At 33.7% G+C, this 19,392-nt stretch overlaps 1 protein-coding gene across 1 annotated transcript in view; it reads right to left on the reverse strand.

The window, feature by feature from the left end:
- Nucleotides 1-1,239: 1,239 nt before the first annotated feature.
- The window catches only part of RTTN (rotatin), a 66,332-nt gene continuing 48,179 nt past the window's right edge, over nt 1,240-19,392 (reverse strand). Inside the window, exons 38-49 of the mRNA XM_088535655.1 lie at nt 18,371-18,524; nt 18,079-18,216; nt 16,919-17,130; nt 13,640-13,745; nt 11,513-11,607; nt 9,913-9,990; nt 8,002-8,128; nt 6,510-6,709; nt 4,503-4,770; nt 3,246-3,349; nt 2,783-2,852; nt 1,240-1,386 (exon numbers count right to left, since the gene is read on the reverse strand). Coding sequence (XP_088391781.1) covers nt 1,304-1,386; nt 2,783-2,852; nt 3,246-3,349; nt 4,503-4,770; nt 6,510-6,709; nt 8,002-8,128; nt 9,913-9,990; nt 11,513-11,607; nt 13,640-13,745; nt 16,919-17,130; nt 18,079-18,216; nt 18,371-18,524 — 1,635 coding nt within the window. The 3' untranslated portion in view covers nt 1,240-1,303. The remainder of the gene's footprint in view (nt 1,387-2,782; nt 2,853-3,245; nt 3,350-4,502; nt 4,771-6,509; nt 6,710-8,001; nt 8,129-9,912; nt 9,991-11,512; nt 11,608-13,639; nt 13,746-16,918; nt 17,131-18,078; nt 18,217-18,370; nt 18,525-19,392) is intronic.

Raw genomic sequence — 19,392 nt, forward strand, 5'->3', positions numbered from 1 at the left:
GGGATCCCTGCCTGCCTAAGCTTCTGCAAAACTGTGAGATAGGCATAACTGTACTTCAAATTCCTTTGCAAGTTAGAATGATTATGCAAAGCATCAGGTGAAAAAGAATGAGGCTTGGGTGGTCTCCCCTTGGCTCTGTGCTTTCCGAGGGGTTGTGTTAGTTCATCCAGAGTCACATTTCTGGTAGTGATCTAATTCGGTCATTACAAGTATCATGGTTGTGTCTATTAAGTAATATCAAGTAACATATTGTCTGCTGAGAGTGTTTTCATTATCTGGTTAGGTAAACATGACCTTGCTACAAGTTACAGATGTTACCCAACATTTACTTTCTATTTGCTCATTTTACCTGTTGCTGATGGCAGTCATAGCTACGAGCTTTGAGAGAAATCTGTAAGTACTCTCTAAGATACTTCAGAGCAGCAAATTTTGACTGACATGCATTTCTGGCATGTATCTCCTTCCTAAACTTATTTTGTACAGAATGCATAGTAGCAATTTAAAGGACACAGACCTAGGTAACCTTCTGCTTTTTTCCCCCCCGTCAAGGGAAAAACATTTTCTTTTTGTAAGTATTCATGAAATGGGAGTCAACAGATTGTCAAAAAAAACTACATTATTTTAAGGAAAGAGAGATGCACATACCTCATATTATTTAGAAACTGTTATATTAACAAAGCTGTCACCTGTAGTATCAGTTAGTGGGAGTTCTTTTTCACATGGTCATATTTAAAGAGATAAAATAAGGCAACTGAAAATTCCTCAAGAAAAAAGAAAATTCCTCAAAATAAAAAACACATGTTTCTGTTCTATATCTAAGACATTCAACACACTATGATTTACCTGTGAACACTTTCAGTTCTAAAATCTATTTCCTATGTGTTCACTTGTGACATTAGAAATTACAAACCACAAATAACAAATTCTAAACAGAACTAAAAAAAAAAAAACTTTATTAAAACTGATCAAAACCAACAATTCTGCTACTTTCCAGTGACATTATAATACATAAATTAAGAAAATTACTGATTTTTCTCATCTGTTTCCGCTGTATATTCTTTCTCCTATGTAAGTACTACACATAGTACCATCATTATAAATTCCCATTGGGATTACAATATAAATAGTTTCAGTCATATTTAGTGCAATTCTTTGGTTCAGTGATCAACTCCTTCCCCAAAAACTTCATAAATATCTTCCACAGCATGTTGCTGCCATAAATCCAAGGATTAGAAGCTCTTTTCTTTACAGTCTCCTCTTGAGCAAGCTACCGGTTTCGAGATGTGAAGTCATTTGACAATCCTTAAGAATCAAGAAGCTGCACTACATTTTCTAAGCATTTCAGGTGGTATGCATTTAGCTCATTTTCTTCTGGCTGTGGAGTAGCTAAGGAGAAAAAAAAAAAAAAAAAAAAAAACGGACAAATACAAAGTTAAGCTTCTAGTTGATTCTTAACATAAAATGATTTTTTTTTCTTTCCAAAGATTATATCAAATGCCTGGTTAGGATTCAGGCTATTTTCTAATCTTATCTGAGATATTAGTAGTGAATGAACTAATACTTTATTTTGCAAGATGTGCTTTTAATAAACCTGACAGCATTAAGTGACTCTCTAAGCCTTCACTCAGCTGAGACAAAGAAATAAAAACTCTCTTTTCATTATGCTATAATACAACAGAGTTGCCAAAATATTCGTTTCTATGGTCCTTTCTTTTTCCATGTGAAAGGACAAATTTGGAAACAAAGCAAAACAAAGGTGTGTTGAAAAATTCCTCCACTTGTGATGAACAATTGATCCTTTTGGTCATTAACCCAGACATCACTGTAAAGTGTTCAAAGCTTTATTACGCTAGGCAAGTTCGGAAACTTAATGCATGGCTAAATAGTTATGATTGCAGTTCCACAAAGTGTTTTACAGCCAATATTTTTTTTAATTCAAAATGAATGTTTCAGTCGAAGATCTTATGTTCTAAAGCAGTACAAAAATGAACAGAGAACAATGTTTAAGAAGTGCTAGTCTGTAAAAACTGTAAATTTCTACCTTACTGATTTGTGGTTTGATACATATACCACAAATACTATACCGTAACAGATATATCTGTATTATTCTTTATCAGTCTGAGTAACTAAAATGTTGCATAATATTATGATTGATGGTTAATTTAGAAAACGATGAATTTGGAACAAAAGAAGAGGGATAAAATGAAGGGATGAGAGTTTCATAGCATAGGAAGAACTACCACGAGCTGTGCTAGGAAAAATAGACCTCCTTCTTATTAGGACACTGCCAATTTTCAATAGAAATTTTATGGCAATTCTGTCCTGGTACAAAATTTGAAATTCCTGCATGAGTAAACCTATCTAAGTACAAAATACAGCAAATGAAATCAGTAGAAAAATGAAATTAAATGAGAAATGAAATTAAAATGAAACATTTGCAAAATCAGAGTCTTAACTCTAACTACTGCTTAACTGCATCTACTGCTACAGTAGACTGAAGTTACGGACAAATGTCTGAACAACATTTCTTTAAAACTCACTGTAGACAACTGCCCAGCTCCTATTTACAGTTTATTAACCTAGAGATATTTTTGCATAACTGTATTTAAAAGATGCCCAAATATAAACCACTATTTGTTATTTTAGGGATAGAAATAAGCTCTCAAAACTTAAGTTTTTGACTATGATACTGTAACTTAGAATGTACTAATGGTCTATTGAATAGAAGTTTTACAGACTGGCCCAGTTGTTCTAGATGGAAAATGTTTTGTTCAATACTTACCTTTCTTTACTGAAGAATAAGCTTCATCTATTCTCCTTCTTAGAGATGGATTCTTCAAAGTCACTTTTGCCTGTTACACACAAACAAAAATAAAGTGATTTTAATTTTTCCCCACATTTGACACTTGAATAATGAAGACATCTACTTAGCTACTTATACTTATAAAATGACAGTAACAAGAGTAGAGTATGATATCCAGGAATTTCAGAATTAACATGTCATCTTACACATTACACTTAGGTGAAAAATCACAAACCACATCAAGCTGCTAAGTTTTCTTGTTGTATAACATGATGACCTTAGCACATTATTACAATTAAAAACTGGAACTGCTTCTGTAAACTTGATTTTTATTTATTTAAAGATTATTCTATTCTTTATAGGATAATAAAAGTAATATGATATTTTTTACCTTCAAATGCACTATTTTTTCTTAAGCAACAAGTGTTTAGCAAATACTAACCTTTTGATAGTTGTGAAGCAAAGCCCAAAGTGAGGCTGCACCGATTCTCTGAACATCAATACTATCACTTTCCAAACAGGCAGATAGCACGCTGATAGCTTTATCTAATGAGAAAAAAGAATAATAAAAAAAAAAAAATCGCCTAGCAAGAAACATCAGACATAAACAAAAATATTTACACTTGTATTTTTTATGATTGGAGAATGCTTATATCTATGACAGATAGTGGGATGGTACAGCAATTGCAGAAATTATCAGATTAACTAAATACATCCAAAAATTTGCCAACTTCATTGTACTTAAATGTTAGCAAGTAGAAGCAAAATAATAATTTCTGAAAAAAATTAGCCATTAATAATAAAACATGTGCATGCATGTATAGCTGTTACCTATGAATAAACACGTAAGTCATTTTCATGAAAACTGCTTTACAATTCCCAGTAACCACAATTACAGCCACACTGGGATAAAAAAAAATAAATGTTCTTTTTTTTCACTTAGTAATTACTAGGTAGGTGATTTGTAAGTAATGAGAAATTTGCCACCCCACCTGAAGTTCCTTAATTTCCTAGATTCACTGTTCTACTTGTTCAAGCCTGCTTGTTCACTTCACAAAATTCAGCAGATGATATAAATGAATAATGTGTGCTTAGTTAATGCAGTGAATCATCATGGAAAAAAAAAATAAGAGGACACTACAAAAGACCTAGTTAGAACTTAAAGAAGAAAAGCCTTCTCTGCAATTAAATGAAGAAAATAAATATGGCTTTTCCAGACAACCCAGAAATAGGGTTACACATATACACTGAAATCACCACTAAACCTATGGTCTGTTGGAACTAACAAACTTCTGTTCCACTGAAGAATAGGAAATTAGGCGGTAAAAATACTAAAATTTATAAGCTAGCTCATTTCATCACGGCGGAAAGAAGAATTCTTCAAATCTACCTCTAAAAAAAAACGAAAAAAATACCTGTAACCATGTTGCATTATCTATTCAAATGATCAATCGTGGAATAAATTCTGAAAATATTTTAGTTATCTGATACATTTGCCTTTTATTTTTTGCTACAAATTCTTATATTTCTGCAAAAATATAATTTCTATAATCACTTCTATGTTGATAATGAAAATTATTTTTATAAAAACATTTTCTAAATAACAGTACTGAATTTTTGATGGGTAACCCAACTTGCAATGAAAATATGTATTTTTGACATTCTCAGAGTTTAGTTTCAATAATTTTCAGATACTTACCATTAGCTAATATCTTGGGTTTATTAGCTGGACTAAAACACATATTATGTAAAACAAGTAGTGCTATACGCCGATTACTCTTGTGCTTATATTTACACATCTCCACAATCTGGTCTAATGCCCCATTGATCTTCATAATCATCTGCTGTCCATCTTCTTCCAAAGATATGTTCAGTAGCAGTTTTAGCCAAAGAGCACACATATTACTAAGATTTTTATGATTTCCTTTTGGTAATGACAGAGAAAGGAAGCTTTGCAGGAAGTTACTCTGTCAGAAGGAAGAAAAACATGTGAGACTGTGATATCTGAATTATTGTATGCTTTGTCCATTGCAGTTTGAACTTCCATTCAGTAGACTTGACCAAAAAACATATCGATATTTTATTATGCATATTTCAAGATGTCCATTATTATTGAAGAATATTTAAAAGAATTATTTATGAATGAGATCCACATTTTGTTTAAATAGGCATTTTCATATAAGATTTTTCTTCAATAATAACTTATACAGTATGGATACATAAATTGACAAGCAAATTCATGAAGCTCAAAAATAAGTTGTATATAGTAGTTACTGTAGTTGATTCATTAATTATTATTTGGTTATTAGCAACTCTTAAAGGTATAGCATGCCCCTTTCTTGGTTAGGCATAGTAGAGCTCCTCATTTTTCTAAACTTTGATACAACAACAACAACAAAGCTTGAAAATCTCACACATTATTATTCCTAATCTCATACAATTTCCACTTTAAGGAGATTCAGGACAGGTGAAATTCTATTCCACTGTTGCAAGAGGGCAATGTGGTGAACAACAACATTTCTGCTACAAGAAAAAAAAAAGTCCCTGACTAAATATCCTCACAGACCTGACACAGTTCTGCATGTTGACACGTAACCACCAAAGCAAACAACAAACAACCCTGTAGACAAACTCACTACAGTTTGTTCATACGTGTAACACTGCAAAGTTGATTCTAACAAAATAAATTAATAATTCTTAGATTTATGCAAGCAGAGTCTGGGAGAGAAAATGAAGAAGAGTAGCATTACACTAGACTGGAGCTCTAAACTATAGGCAAAATATTTCATCTAATAAACCATCTTCTACAGAATGAAGCATTTCAGGTATCTTTTCTAGAAAAAAAGTTTTCTGAGAATAACAGAAGCAGCCCATGCATATTTCAACATAAGTACTGTGATAAAAGGATTATATTTTCTCTCTTTTGTATAAGCTAACTGGACTCCAGAAAAAAATTGTTGCTACTGTTAAAATAGTATAAAAGATGCTAAAATAAGTACTCTCCATAACTGTGGTTACGTTAACTAGTTTTATCAGGCTACAGCCAGGCTAAATCTTCTACACAGTCTGATTCTGTCTCTATGTGCTGAATTTAATTAGATGATCAAAGTAAAATCAAAAGGAACAAAACAAGAGGAAAAAAAATAGATCTTTCTAGAAACATTTGATAAAACAGCGTAAGGATTCCTTCAATGTATGATTTAAAAAGGAAAAAGACAATACTTATGGGTACATAATAAAAACTGATTTCTACTTAATACCCAATTACTGACATATACGACTTCTCTAAAAACTACTTTTTAATCGAGATTTATGCTTCACAAAGTTTATCTATTTATCCAAATTTTAATTTCTCATTTACTTACATGCAATTATACTACTGTTTTCTCACTTTCATAATCCAATAATATGTGTGGATATTAAAAAATCTGCAGCCCAAAGAAATTAAATTAAAAGATTATAAAAAAAATCTATTAAAATATAGTGTAGTTCCACATGAAATTTCTGCCTCCACTATTACGAATATGACCGAATTACATGCTGCACTTGAAGAGTAACACAACTCAGAAGTCCCAAGGGTTTTCCTTCCTGCAGAAGGATTTCTGTGATCCCAAGACCCATACTGAAATCAAGCATTTATTAAAAAAAGGAAGTTGCACCCATCGTAGTGCTAATATCACAGTGCTAAAGAATACTGTTTGCTTACCTTCTGAATAACACCTTTACAGTCATGTGACAAGGCAAGGTTAGAAAGAAGACCAAAGACCATCAGCAGAATAGGGCTGGTATCACTTGATATGGGAGTAGCCAATTTCATGATGTTATGCATTAATGAATTGCCAGCTCCACTTCGAACAGATGCAAGCTGTGCTTGTCCAACACTTGACAAAGAAAGTGAACTACAACCTTAAAGAAAAATGAAACCCTTATCACAGGGTTTAAGACTGAGCTTATTTAAATATATATATATATATATAAATATATATACTTCGAACCACAGTGAAGCAATAAAATGGGCTTTCAGCAGAAAGTGACATGAATGTGACAGTTTACAGGCATGGGAGTTTATTGTTCTAAAACCTAAGAACATATTTTACTTTTAAAGAGAAGCTGCTGCATTATTTCAGAATATTTTGTTAGAAATTGGAACATTGCATTTAAGATACTACACACTTACTTGGCATGAGAATCTGAAGTGACACTATGAAACTGGCCCAGAAAAGAAATCTCTAAGCTTTAATTTAAGACCACATTCCCTTACTAGCAAGGAAAAATAAAAATGCAGTCTAGAGTCATACAACTGAGGAGTAAGAAAGACCATCAGAAATTTAGGCCCGATTCCCAGCATAACACATTAGTCAACCACCAACCATTTCCTCAGTCCAAATTAAAGAATTTGTTGCTCATGAAAAACAGCATCACAAGCAGTTATAGGGCCTGGAGAAATTAACTTTAAAAGACGGTAAAAAAGCTCATAGAGTCTTCAGCTAACGTATTTTAACTATGCTACCTCTTGAGAACTCAAGAGGAGCTTGACAAGGAGAAATCAACAGATCTCTTCAAGCTACTGTAGAATCAAAATCTGAATCAATAACCAGAATACAAAATGAAGAAAATTCATATTAGAAAAAGGTACAGTTTTTAACAGTTGGGATTACTCATCAAACAAAATAATCAAAAGAAATAGAGGATTTACTCTAATCAGAAGAGAATGCTAACAAAAAACTGCCATAGTCAAACTTAAGTTACTGAGTCCAATAGTTGTGTGAATTTTAATAAGGAATTAAACTAGATTGAATGTGTTAAAGACAGAATTTTATTAATAAGGGCTAACGTGTACAGCACTGATATATGTTCTCTCTGATATAACTCCTGGGAGTAGTATCTTTGCAGTATACTGCTCAGTTTGGCAGGACTTTCAGCATAACCTTTAGACATGGTTCATATTAAATACTATTTAATCCTTTAATATAATTCTATCCTTGTTAAACCAAATTCATCTACTTAAACTCTGAAAGAGGAGCTGAGAAGTCCTGAACATACTAAACTCGAAACTCTCAGACTGTGATGGACCAGTGCTTTTATCCTTTGCTCTTATGGTAATAATAAACATTTTTTTTTCCATTATTATACTATTTCTATCCTCATTATTCTAGTTAAATATATTTTTGGATAGTATCATGAAGTGACCATCATACCTGCAGGATAGTCTGCAGTGTAGACACAAAGCAAATGCAGAGCTATTTGCATCGAGGAGTCATCTAGTAAAAACCATGGCCATAGCGAATGCAGAACAGGAACAAGGTGAGCTCTGTGTGCTGCCAGCTGCATGAACACGAGGAACAATTTAGAGAACACAATATTTCGAAAAGACTTTCTTATTTTAGAAAAATATATAGCATTTACTTTAATATGAAGGTCTTTTTAATAAAGTGGGGGAGCATATTTTTATCTTATTTCCATATTTTGTCCCATTAGTTCTTTTAAATAGTTTTACGGAGGGAAGCAACATCCTCATTTGAGCAGTGAGGCAAATTCCAAATGACAATTGATTAAAAATCAATCTTCAATCTTAAATATTGTAATTGAATTGTTTTCAATGAATACCTTAAAATTACACTCAGTTATATGTATACCAACACTTTGCCATATATATCTTGACATTAGAATGTTTTGGCAGAAGCTTCTCTTGTATGTCCTGATATTTTTCTCATGTATATATTGATATTTTATTTCACTTCAGCTTTGTAATACATAGTTAATGAACATTACTTGCTAGGAAGTACTGGAAAACCACACTAATGGTATCCTGGGACTACTCTAAAATGTTTTTATTATTGTGAGATGTACAAATCAAAATGAAGATTTATTCATTCCAACTGTGATTATGCAAGAGTTTCCCAGACTACAATTTTATTTTACTTAATTATGCTAATTATTAGAACTCAAAAAGCAGAGACGTAGGAGAATAACCTAGGAAAGCTCTAGAGAGCAAAAAAAGCAAGACACTTATCAACTGCAACCCTCTTTCCTTCTAACAGTTGTCTCTGTAGAGCCTTGCAAAAGAAAATTAAGAAAAAAAAATGCTCAACTATAATCTCATCTAGTTTCTGCCTCACTGCTAGTGAAGCAGAACTCTGGGTTCTACAAAGGAGAGGTTGCAGTGATGCGACCAAAACACTGATATACAGGAACCTTAGGAATAAGCAAATAGCTTATTTGGACCCATAACGTACACACAAAAATAGTCTTTAACACATCCCCTCAATGGTAGTATTCCTGAGAGGTCTGGAAATGTTCCAGCAAAACCCACCAAGACCTCTTAAAAGCAGCAGAACTTGCATCACAATGCAAACTTATGAAAGAGTGACCCGAAAATAACCGTGTCATTAACAAAGTTATTCCTTACTGTTGCTGAATGAAGTCACATAAAAAATAAATAGGGATAAGAATTGAAATAGAAAAACTGATAAGCACATAGAAACGATGATTCATGAAAAAAAAAAGTATGATTATGATTCTGAGCAAGAAAAATGATGAAAAATCAAAACAGAATCACATTCTGTAGGATCAGTCTAAAATGCACTATTATTTTACGATTTTAACTGAGACTGTGTGACAAGTAAATACCAAATTAATATTCAAGGCTTTTTTTTTCCTTCAGAAAGGAAAACTGAAAAAATAGAAAGGTATAAGGAAAAAAAAATCTTTCTTATCCTGTTTTATATTCTTTTTTTTCTAAAAAAAAAAAAAAAAAAAAAGGCCTTACATGCTTTTTGATTCTCCTTTCTCACAGCTCTACACCTTTCTTCAAATCCATTTTTCATGTTATCTACTTAGAAAATTGGACTGATTGATTTTTAACCAAGCAGAAACAGGTATAAAGGATGACTGCCATCTGCAATCTTTGGGACACAATGTTTCATTATCAACCTCAGTTATCTAACGAATGCATAAAATATTCCTAGGGCAGAAATAATAATGAAATTCGAACCATTTCTTGCCCTTAGTACCAAGTTTAAATCTAGTCAATTTGAAAATATTTTCAAAATAAAATAAATCTATCATCTTTATTCACTAATGTGGTGAGGTAATGAAATAATACTTACTTTGCATTCTTCATTTTGAAAGAGGCAATTTCTGAGAAGCTGCATAGCACACTGTAACTGCTTGATAAGGCTATCCTCCTATTTACATAAAGGTATTTGAAGATTATCAACATAAACACAGGATTCATTTTGTGCAATGAAGAAGAAAGTTTCAAAGATCAGATGCAAATCTAAGGTGCTAATGTTCAGGTCAGATTTGTTCTGCAGAGTTTCCTTCTCATCTTAGCCAGGATTCATCTTACCTAGCTTGAAACATGCAGACATGCATGTACGGTGCAGACATTTACAGCAAGTTACTTGTTTCATCCTCACTTCTCTTCATAACTCACAGACAGTATTTCTAGGGGGTAGAGGTCCAGCTAAATGCAAAGATCTGTAAGGCAGAGCTCCATTTCCCTTACAACTAATGAAGGGGTAGAAGGAAGCAATTCTGGAGCATGATTTATTCTGTTATAAAACATATCTCCACAACAAGCCGGATGAATCACTAAAAGCATCTATTTTTCTTCCTTGAACATAAAACAAGGATAAACTAGCTATATCTTGCAGATCTCTATATTTGGTCACACTAATTTATCCTTATCTTCTCTGTGTCTTACTTTCTTAACCTTAACATTGGAAATAGAAATAGTTTCAGCCTGATAAGAATATTGTGAAGATAAATACAGACCTTTTAACAGGTAGGTTCTATACAGAGATTTAACTGCGTAAGTAAACAACATATCTGTCTTCATGGTTGTGCTGTGACAACAAAGGACTCTCTCTAGCCATGGCTGACCTCTAACTTTTAAGTGGCTGACATGTTAAAACACTTCTGAAAGACAATCGAATTTCAATAAGCTCGTTCACCCCAGGAAGCCACTTCTGTTTTCATGAAGCATAAAGGAACAGAGATGCAAGTAAAATACATTCAGGATTAATTTCAAATAAACTGAAGCAACAACACTTGCTTTTAAAGGATATTATATGCAGCTGATGACTTTTAGTGATGAAGTAAAAGTTTATCTTAAAAACAGATATGATAAAAATGAGTCAAGCCTGTCATAAAAGGCATCTTTAATGATGATTTGTATCTGACTAGTCTTTAACTATGTAAAATGCAAACATTAAACAGTTCCTTCAAGAATTTATATATGCTTTATAAATAATATATTCAATAAATCAGATTATAATAAATTATTTAATGGCATTTGTTGGCATTAGGGTAATTAATTCATGAGAGGTAGAGAATCTCCAGGTAAAATGCTTCCATTTTCCCTTAGAATGAATCTAGGTCAAATATGTTATTTCTTTTAAAAAAAAAAGTTAAAAGAAAAGAAATAGGAAAATAAGACAAACTCTTGCCAATGGGAAAGACGGTCAAGACTCAATGAACATAACATTGCACAAGGGAGTGATTGAGGGTGTGAGATAATCAAGCAGGGTAAAAGTTCTAAACTCACCGGTTCCTAAAGAATGGCCAGTACCCAGGGATCCACTACAGGGTGCAACTACAGGGTGCAATTTACTCTCTCACCCATGGCAAATAGCTAGGAGTATTTGCCTCAGTAAAAAACCTGAAAGTGCCCTATTACATCAGCCTTACAGCTCTTATTGTTACCTTTTTCTTCTGAGTCTTCCCAGGCTTTAGGGAATCCAAATTCATCTGCGCATGAATACGTTTCATCTGTTCTACACAGCTGTCTATTAGGTCAGCTGGAAAAAAAAGAGAAAAGAAAAAAAAAGAAATCAGGAACATGCAGCCTTCTTGCAATTATCTTGATTTCTGTTACCCCACCTGAACTGAAACTTAAGGGTACTGATGACCAAATTCTGTAAGTTCAAGAAATATATCTATCTTTTTGGTTTCAGGAAAGAACTAACACACTTTGAAATGGACTGAATATAACTGGATGGTGATAACTCCTCTTGCAACTGAATTCTGTGAGATGAACTCCCAAGGAGGGAAGAACTGATAAGATATAGAGAAGAATTTTTTATTTTTCTGACTTTAATATCTGTAGTTCTGCATTTCTGCAGAAACAAGGCAGACGGATGTCAAAGATGGAGACAGCTGCAGAAGATGGCTGTAGAAAAAGAATTGGGGGGAAGAGGATAGCAATTCATAATTTTTGACATCTTTAACAACGCTGCCTAGAAACTCAAAGGCAAAACCTTCAAGAGGTTAGAGCAAATAAACACACATCTTACCCAAGTCTTCCCCCTACTCTTTCCAGGTTTAGTATCCCTGAGGTAGAGAAAGTAGAGACAAAGGAAAGCAAACATTCAGGTGATTCAGACTCTAAAATATGAAGCGAGGCTCTTATGACCTAGAGCCCTTGAGTGAGACTGTAGGATCATAAGATAAAACAAGTTGGAAGAGATGAACTCCAGAGATCCAACCTCCTGCTCAAAGCACTCAGCTTTAATATCAGTTTATAGCCATTGTCTCTTGGTCTCCCAACATCAGGCAGCATTGACTCCGTCTTCCTGATAACCTCGTAGGTACTACAAGGCTACTCAGGTCTCCCTGAAGCCTTCTCTTCATCAGATTGAAGGAGGCCAGTTGCCTCAGTGTTTCTTCAGGGAGTAAGTGCTCCAGGCCCCAAACATCTTGGTGGCTTCTCCACTGAACTCACTCCTGTTTGTTGATGTCTTTTTTGTGCTGGGGAGCTCGAAACCGGATGCCACATTTGAGGTGTGGTCTAAGGAATGCTGACTTGAGGGGGATAATTCTTCCCCTAGATCTGCTGGCTCTGCTTGTATTAATGCCAAGGTACTGGCATTCTCTGCTGCCAGGGAATACTGCTGGTTCATGTTCAGCTTGTTGTCTGCCAGGACCTTTGTAGGTCCCCAACAGCCAATCTCCAGCCTGTATTGTAATGAGTGACTCCTTCCCAGGATTCGTCCACATATGTTTTCTGATCCCTTAGAAAGTAAACACGAAGAGCTAAAGAATTGGTGTTAAAGCTAGAAACATTTTCAGGACATAGCTTTCACTTCAGAACTTTTTCCTCTTATCTTTATCACTTGTGCTGCAAGGTGACTTGGAGATGACTTGAAGACTTCTCTGGCACAGAAAACACTTGAGTTTTATCCTGGTATTGTCTTGAAAGAAAGCCAAGTCTCTTGGATAACTGCTTGTGATATCAACAAATTGAGAATGCTGATTGAAACAAGGGCTAAGTGGATCACCAGTATCTTGGGGAGGAGGAGAAAGTGTATATATACAGGACACACAGACACAAGTATATAATGCATGATTAGAATTTTGGAGTGTGATGCGAGTATAAGGGGGATCAGACAACAAGCAGATATAAAAAGCTAGTTAAATATGATCTAGGTTTAAGGAATCAGGCTAAGCAACACAGAGATGTAAATACCTAAAAAACATCCAGATGAAAAGCATATCTGTGTTTATCAGTAGATATTAACTGTTTTATATAAGAAATGCAAATAAATCAGCCTCTCCTGCATTCTGCTCAAAAATCTGACTGAAGGTTTTTAGTTCTACTACTGAAAAAGGAAAATTATTGGGCATGGAAGGTGTTGCCTTCAATGGAGGGGCTGCCACTAAAAACTGTAGAATAGGAAAAAGGAAACAAAAAAAAAAAGAGCATTTGGGTAGAGCAAAGAGAATACCAGACACACTTTCACCTACAACACTATGTTAGCAAAGTATGAAGTGTTTAAAACACCAGCAAACATTTGATTTATAAATCAAATGCTTACCTTCTAAAGTGCTTACCTTCTAAAGCACATTTCTGGGCATTTCTACTGACAGCTAACAGGGATAGCAATGCACTTGTAGCCACTTGTTTCAGGACATCCTTTGAAGATTTTCTCTCATAGACCTACAAATAATGAGATAATGGAGAAGGGGTCATACATATTAAAAGTGGTATTCACATGTATAAGTATGTTGTTATAGACTATATTAATATTCTGAAGATTCAACACTCTATTCCTATTTGGAATTCTCCATGCACATAATCATGTTTATTTGCAAAGAAGTGCTTCACTATTTTCTCAACTAAAAGGCAATAAATAAATAAATAAATAAATCATTTGCTCCTAAGCCCAGTTTTCTTATTCTTTTCTTTACATTTTACCTTCTTCAAGACTGGATTCCCAATTTCGGCATTCGAAAATTTTTCTAATCTGCAGCCATGGTATCATAGACACCTCTGCAATATTCTTTTAGTACAATCTTATTTTTCTTCAAGAGAACGTTCAAGAACAGAAACTGAATATTAGAAAACTTCTTTAGAATAAACATATCACTGACACACAAATAATTATTAGGCACAGTTCCAACCAAAGAAAAACCAGTTTATCTTATTTCTGCATCCATGTGAGGCCTTTGTGAGCCTCGCATTTCTAGTAAATAATAACAATATGAATATTCATTGGAAAGTATAGAGATTATACTTATTGGAACCATATTAGACAGTTATTAAAAAGAGGCTGCTCCCAGTCTTTCATATTGTCTAAAAGAGAATATTGAACACCATTTTTTGCCTAAAATATAAACCTAATACTGATATCCAAAATAAGTGAGAGTAGTATATATCAAAAATCAGATTCCCAATAAAAACCTTAATATTTAAGATAGATGGAGTAACTAACAGAGATTACTGATTGCTTGATAATTCTTTTTTTTCCCCCCCCAATACATACATAGCTATATATACATAGCTATATATACATAGCTATATATACATAAAAGTTCATTATATCCTTGGGTACTTCTGTAGAAAAACTGTACTTATTTTTTTGCTGCATAGTTTTTTAAGCTGTATTATTTGTTCTATGGTTATCTTTGACTGTCCTTCAGTGATGACCATGGTTAAAAAAAAAAAAAAAAAAAAAGTAATAGAATGCTATATCTTCCTGGTGATTCTCCCTTTATCTGCTCTTTCCTACTGTTTCTGTTTAACACTTGTTATTTCACTTGATTATAATTAGACATTAAGGTAAACTAGCTCTCTAGTCTTTTTTTTTTTTTTTAAATCCAGCAAACATAATAATTTCTCAGTAGAGAGAATTTGCAAAAAAAGCAAAGCCCCAAAAAGCACAGGTTATCTTTTCAATAACTTTGTGAATAAAAAGCAATGTCCATCAACTTTTTGGACAGCTGTGTGAACAGTTAACTGTTAAGTTAAAGACTAGTACCTCTTGCAATGCTCAGACTATGTCATAGTATCTGATGTACTTTGACTGTTAGCTGTAGGCTTGGCTGCAATTAATTCTTCACTGTATAGGTACTTTCTGTGCTGTAATCATGAGAAGCATCACCTTTTACCAGCAAAGACTGGCAGTCACTGATGTATATACTTGTAGCAAAATATAAGAGGATGACTGACTTCGGAACATTTGAAGGTCTCCGTTCTTTAACATACTGACACGCTTTCTGTGCCAGAACTAAGGAGGCTAAGGTACATACAGAAGCATTAAATTCTGACATACTTTAGTGTTGGAGTAATATGACTACAAAATACTAACAGGATATTAAGCTACTCACGGGATTTCAGTGAAGCGAACCCTTTTTTGCTGTCCTGAGTTTCCAAAACTCACAGCCTTACAGGTCTCTAAGCACATAAGTAATCTAAAGTTTGTTGGTAAAGAATGGAGTAATTCGTGTTTTCCTGGCCTGGCCAAGCGTGCCAAGACAGACTCACTCAGTAAGCTGCTTGTCCCTGCAGATTACTGGAGTCTCAGTACACAGAACACTCTGCCTCCAACCCCTACAGAGCCACAGCAGCGTAAAACAGCAACATGGGGATCATAGGTTATGCGACATGTCAGCTTGATCAGGCCAAGCCTTGATGAGAGCAAACTTATTGTACAGAATTCAGCAACCACAGGAATAGGGAAAATGACGTGCTACTAAGATGGGGTTACTTTGGCTGCATCATTCAACATCCACAGATACATAAAAAACAAACAAAAAGTTTCAAAATAAGATTGATTTTTTTAAAAAATAATTAGTAGACATTAGACTCCAGATCTTATGATTTAGAAATCATAAACCACATTAAGTTGCATGAAGCTTGCATCTCAGACAAATACATGCTTCTAAAACTAACAAAGAGAAAGCATTAGTAAATGGAAGTGCTTCAGCTTTGCTCAACCATTTAGTACATTTTACTCATGGATCACTATTATTGCTACAGGGACAAACTGCGCATGATTTAAAGAAGGACAATGAGTACGTAGATAGAAGAACTGACCTGAGAACGAAGATAAATTAGGTACAAATTTCACATACATCTTGTCTTACTGACAAGTAAGTAAGTAATGGAAGAAATTTTAACAGCCAGTAAATAAATGAAGGATATTAATATGAAAGAGGTAAAGGAAGTATTTAGGACAGTACAAGCAAGTATAAATGAGAATAATGAGATTATATGAGGAAAGAAAAAACACTGAGAATGAGTACCTAGAAATATGGTCAGTAGTATATATTATGTTGGGCAATGGGTTCCCGAAGGAACAAATGAAAATATTATACCTGGCAGACTTAAAATTAGGTTGGAAAATACATTATATGCCCCTATACTGTAACAATGCCAATCTTACACTGCCAGGAAACAAACTGCAGGGCATAATGACTCATTTGGGGTCACAATTTTTATGATTAGACAGCTTAAGAACAATGATGCTGTTATTTACAGTGGAAATAACAATATGTTAAGCCTTAAAAATCCCACTCTTATCTGATAAAAAGAAACATTTCAGTATTTGGCCAAATATATTCTACTCGTGCACATCTTCCCCACACAAGATTTCATATCATATTATTGCAGTATGACAGTAAATGTCTTGAGAGGCACTGCATATAAGTTGCTTCTCTGCAACTTCTCCAGTTTGAACTGGAGAACTTCATGTAATAACAGACACAAGAGATGAAAGATGGCTCAGTCTATAACTAGAGACTAAACTAATTCTTCATTAGATAAAAAAAAACATTTTTAACAAAGTACAGAAATACTACACTACATTTACACTATTAAAGTTCAAATACCTGAATTATTAATCCAGTAAGTTGAGTTACTGATGCCTGACATCCTTCAGCTTCATCTAGAAGAAAGCTTACAGTTGGATTCTGGCACATACTCTGTTTATCACCGAGCTGTCTTTTTCCTTCTTCAGTCAAAAGAGCAGTGATAAACTGTAAACTAGCCTTATATAAATCAGGACACGTGGTTGACAGATTAATACAATCACAAATGGTATCTGAAATGTTAAATTAAAAAAATTAAAGATGTTTACATTTCATTCTATAACAAGTTAAAAGAACTTTAGAATTTTGGAAAATTGATCAAAGAATGCATGAGCCAAGAAGCCGCTTCATTAGTGTACTTCATGAGGAAGTACATTACACATTTGCACATTTATAGTACATTTATACATTTGACAGTAAGTCTTTAAAAGAAGCAAGCATGGAAAGTTTTTAGGTTTATTAAGGTTTGAAAGAATTATTTGATATCCATTAACTTGACCAGAAGTTAAAAAGGTATTCTCCTTTTGCTAAGCCATTCATTTATCTAACAATTTTACTGAATGTTCTGCACTTTATTCTACAGCTTACATTGTAGCACTGACAGTAATTACATTTGTTTGATGTGTAGCTACACCTTCATTCACTAGATCACTTAACATACAGCTGACTGAAATCACAAGCTTGAATGGACCGTGTTCCATGTTGAAACATGTTAGAGAGTCCTGCTGACTCAGAACCCAGACTAGACAAGTAACAAGTAAAGCATTTTAAAAAATGACTGTTTAATATCTTGAATTGCAGTACCCCTTACCTCCTCTGATTTTTTTTTGCCTTTGTTTTTGTATAAGATAAAATAGTACATATGAGGAAAAAGCAAAATACTAATTGACCATTTCAGGCTTAAACGTACAGTATCTGGCTATGGTTTACAATTAGCAACACTACCATAAATTCACAAGTTTTATTTGCATGCATGTAACAGAAATGAGCCTGACTGCCTAAGAAAGAATTACAAAGGTTGAATTCAGGAAAAAGTGAAAACCTGGCATGATAATGTTTACCGTTATGAATATGCTGTTTGTATACATCTTGACAGCATCTAATCAGGGGTGACTCCCCTCATTTTATTTATTTATTTTTAACTAGTTGCAAGGTTGCAAACCAACAGGAAAAGGCATTACCAATTATTGCTGTCCAATGATTTCCAAGAGCTGCTGTTACAGATGGAAGAGAAAATTGGCCACTTTTCCACAATAACGTAGCTAGAAGATTGAAGTAGTCTATCCAGGTTTCATGGAGTGCAGATGTTAGCTCAGCATCTGCAAAGAGAATATAGAAAAATCAAACAATTTAAGCATGCATATAAATTTGAACGGCCAAGCCTGATCACAAGTTTTGACACTTTAAATGAAACTGACACTTTAAAATAGAGACCTGCCATTTGGCTGTGCTGAAAATAAAATTGTTTCTTACCGAGCCCATCTTTAGAGCGAATGGAGAGGATCATGAAACTGTTTCCTAGGAAAGGTTTCAACAGTTCATCCTGGATGACGAGCTGAGAGTCCACCAGTAAGCATGTTTTCAAAAGCTTGGACACAGATGATAAGTACTGAAGTAGCAGTAATACCTGTTAGAAGGATAGGAAATAAAGCCATATATTTGCACTTGCCACATTTTTATGATTTAAACACATTACCTCAATTTATTCATTTAATTTTGAATTTATAAATACACCAGTTAAAAGAAATAACAGGACATAAATTAAGATCTGCTTCATTTTCTACTGTAAAAAATAGAACAGAGTTCCTACTCTGCAAATGAATGCATAAAGGATTCTTCTGTGTGAACAAGTATTGAATTCCTTATCAGAAAGTCATGGCTCGTGTAGGCTCTGAGCTTTCAGAAACTATCACAAAGGAAAAAAGAAAAATACTAATAAATACAAAAAAGAAAAATACTAATAAATACATGCATACTTTCTGAAAACAGAATCTTTGCTTTAAGTACTAGAAAAACAAGTACTTTTGTCATATATACATTATTTATTCCCCCAAAAATACCACAGGAACACACTTCCTTACAGGTATGGGTATTTTACTACAAATTAAATATTTTGATACCAATGTAGTCCTATAGGTAATGAATCTCTACAGTTTTTATATACCAGAGTTAGTTAAGAACTATTCAAGTGTCTAAAAGACTGGAAGCAAAGCAAAGCCAACAGGCAGTAAGTATGAAATTTAGGAGTAATCTGTATAAGAATGGTGTTTAAAATTTTAAACAAATGTGTCAGTAACTGCATAAGGCCTTGGTAGTCTTCTCTAAAGAAATTAAATTATGTGATTTTTGTAGCTGCTGAGTTCGATCTGTTTTTAAAACACAACTGATTTTTATTTGTTCGATAGTTCTAGGTATAGCTCTTTTAATAAATAAATATTTTTGGTATGTTGAACAGAGTATATTGTTACTTTTCTCTCAAGCCTTTCGTAAGAGCA

Source organism: Tinamus guttatus, unplaced genomic scaffold (assembly GCF_059628265.1).
Source record: "Tinamus guttatus ecotype Peru unplaced genomic scaffold, ASM5962826v1 Tinamus_guttatus_pri_ptg000639l, whole genome shotgun sequence".
Taxonomy (NCBI): domain Eukaryota; kingdom Metazoa; phylum Chordata; class Aves; order Tinamiformes; family Tinamidae; genus Tinamus; species Tinamus guttatus.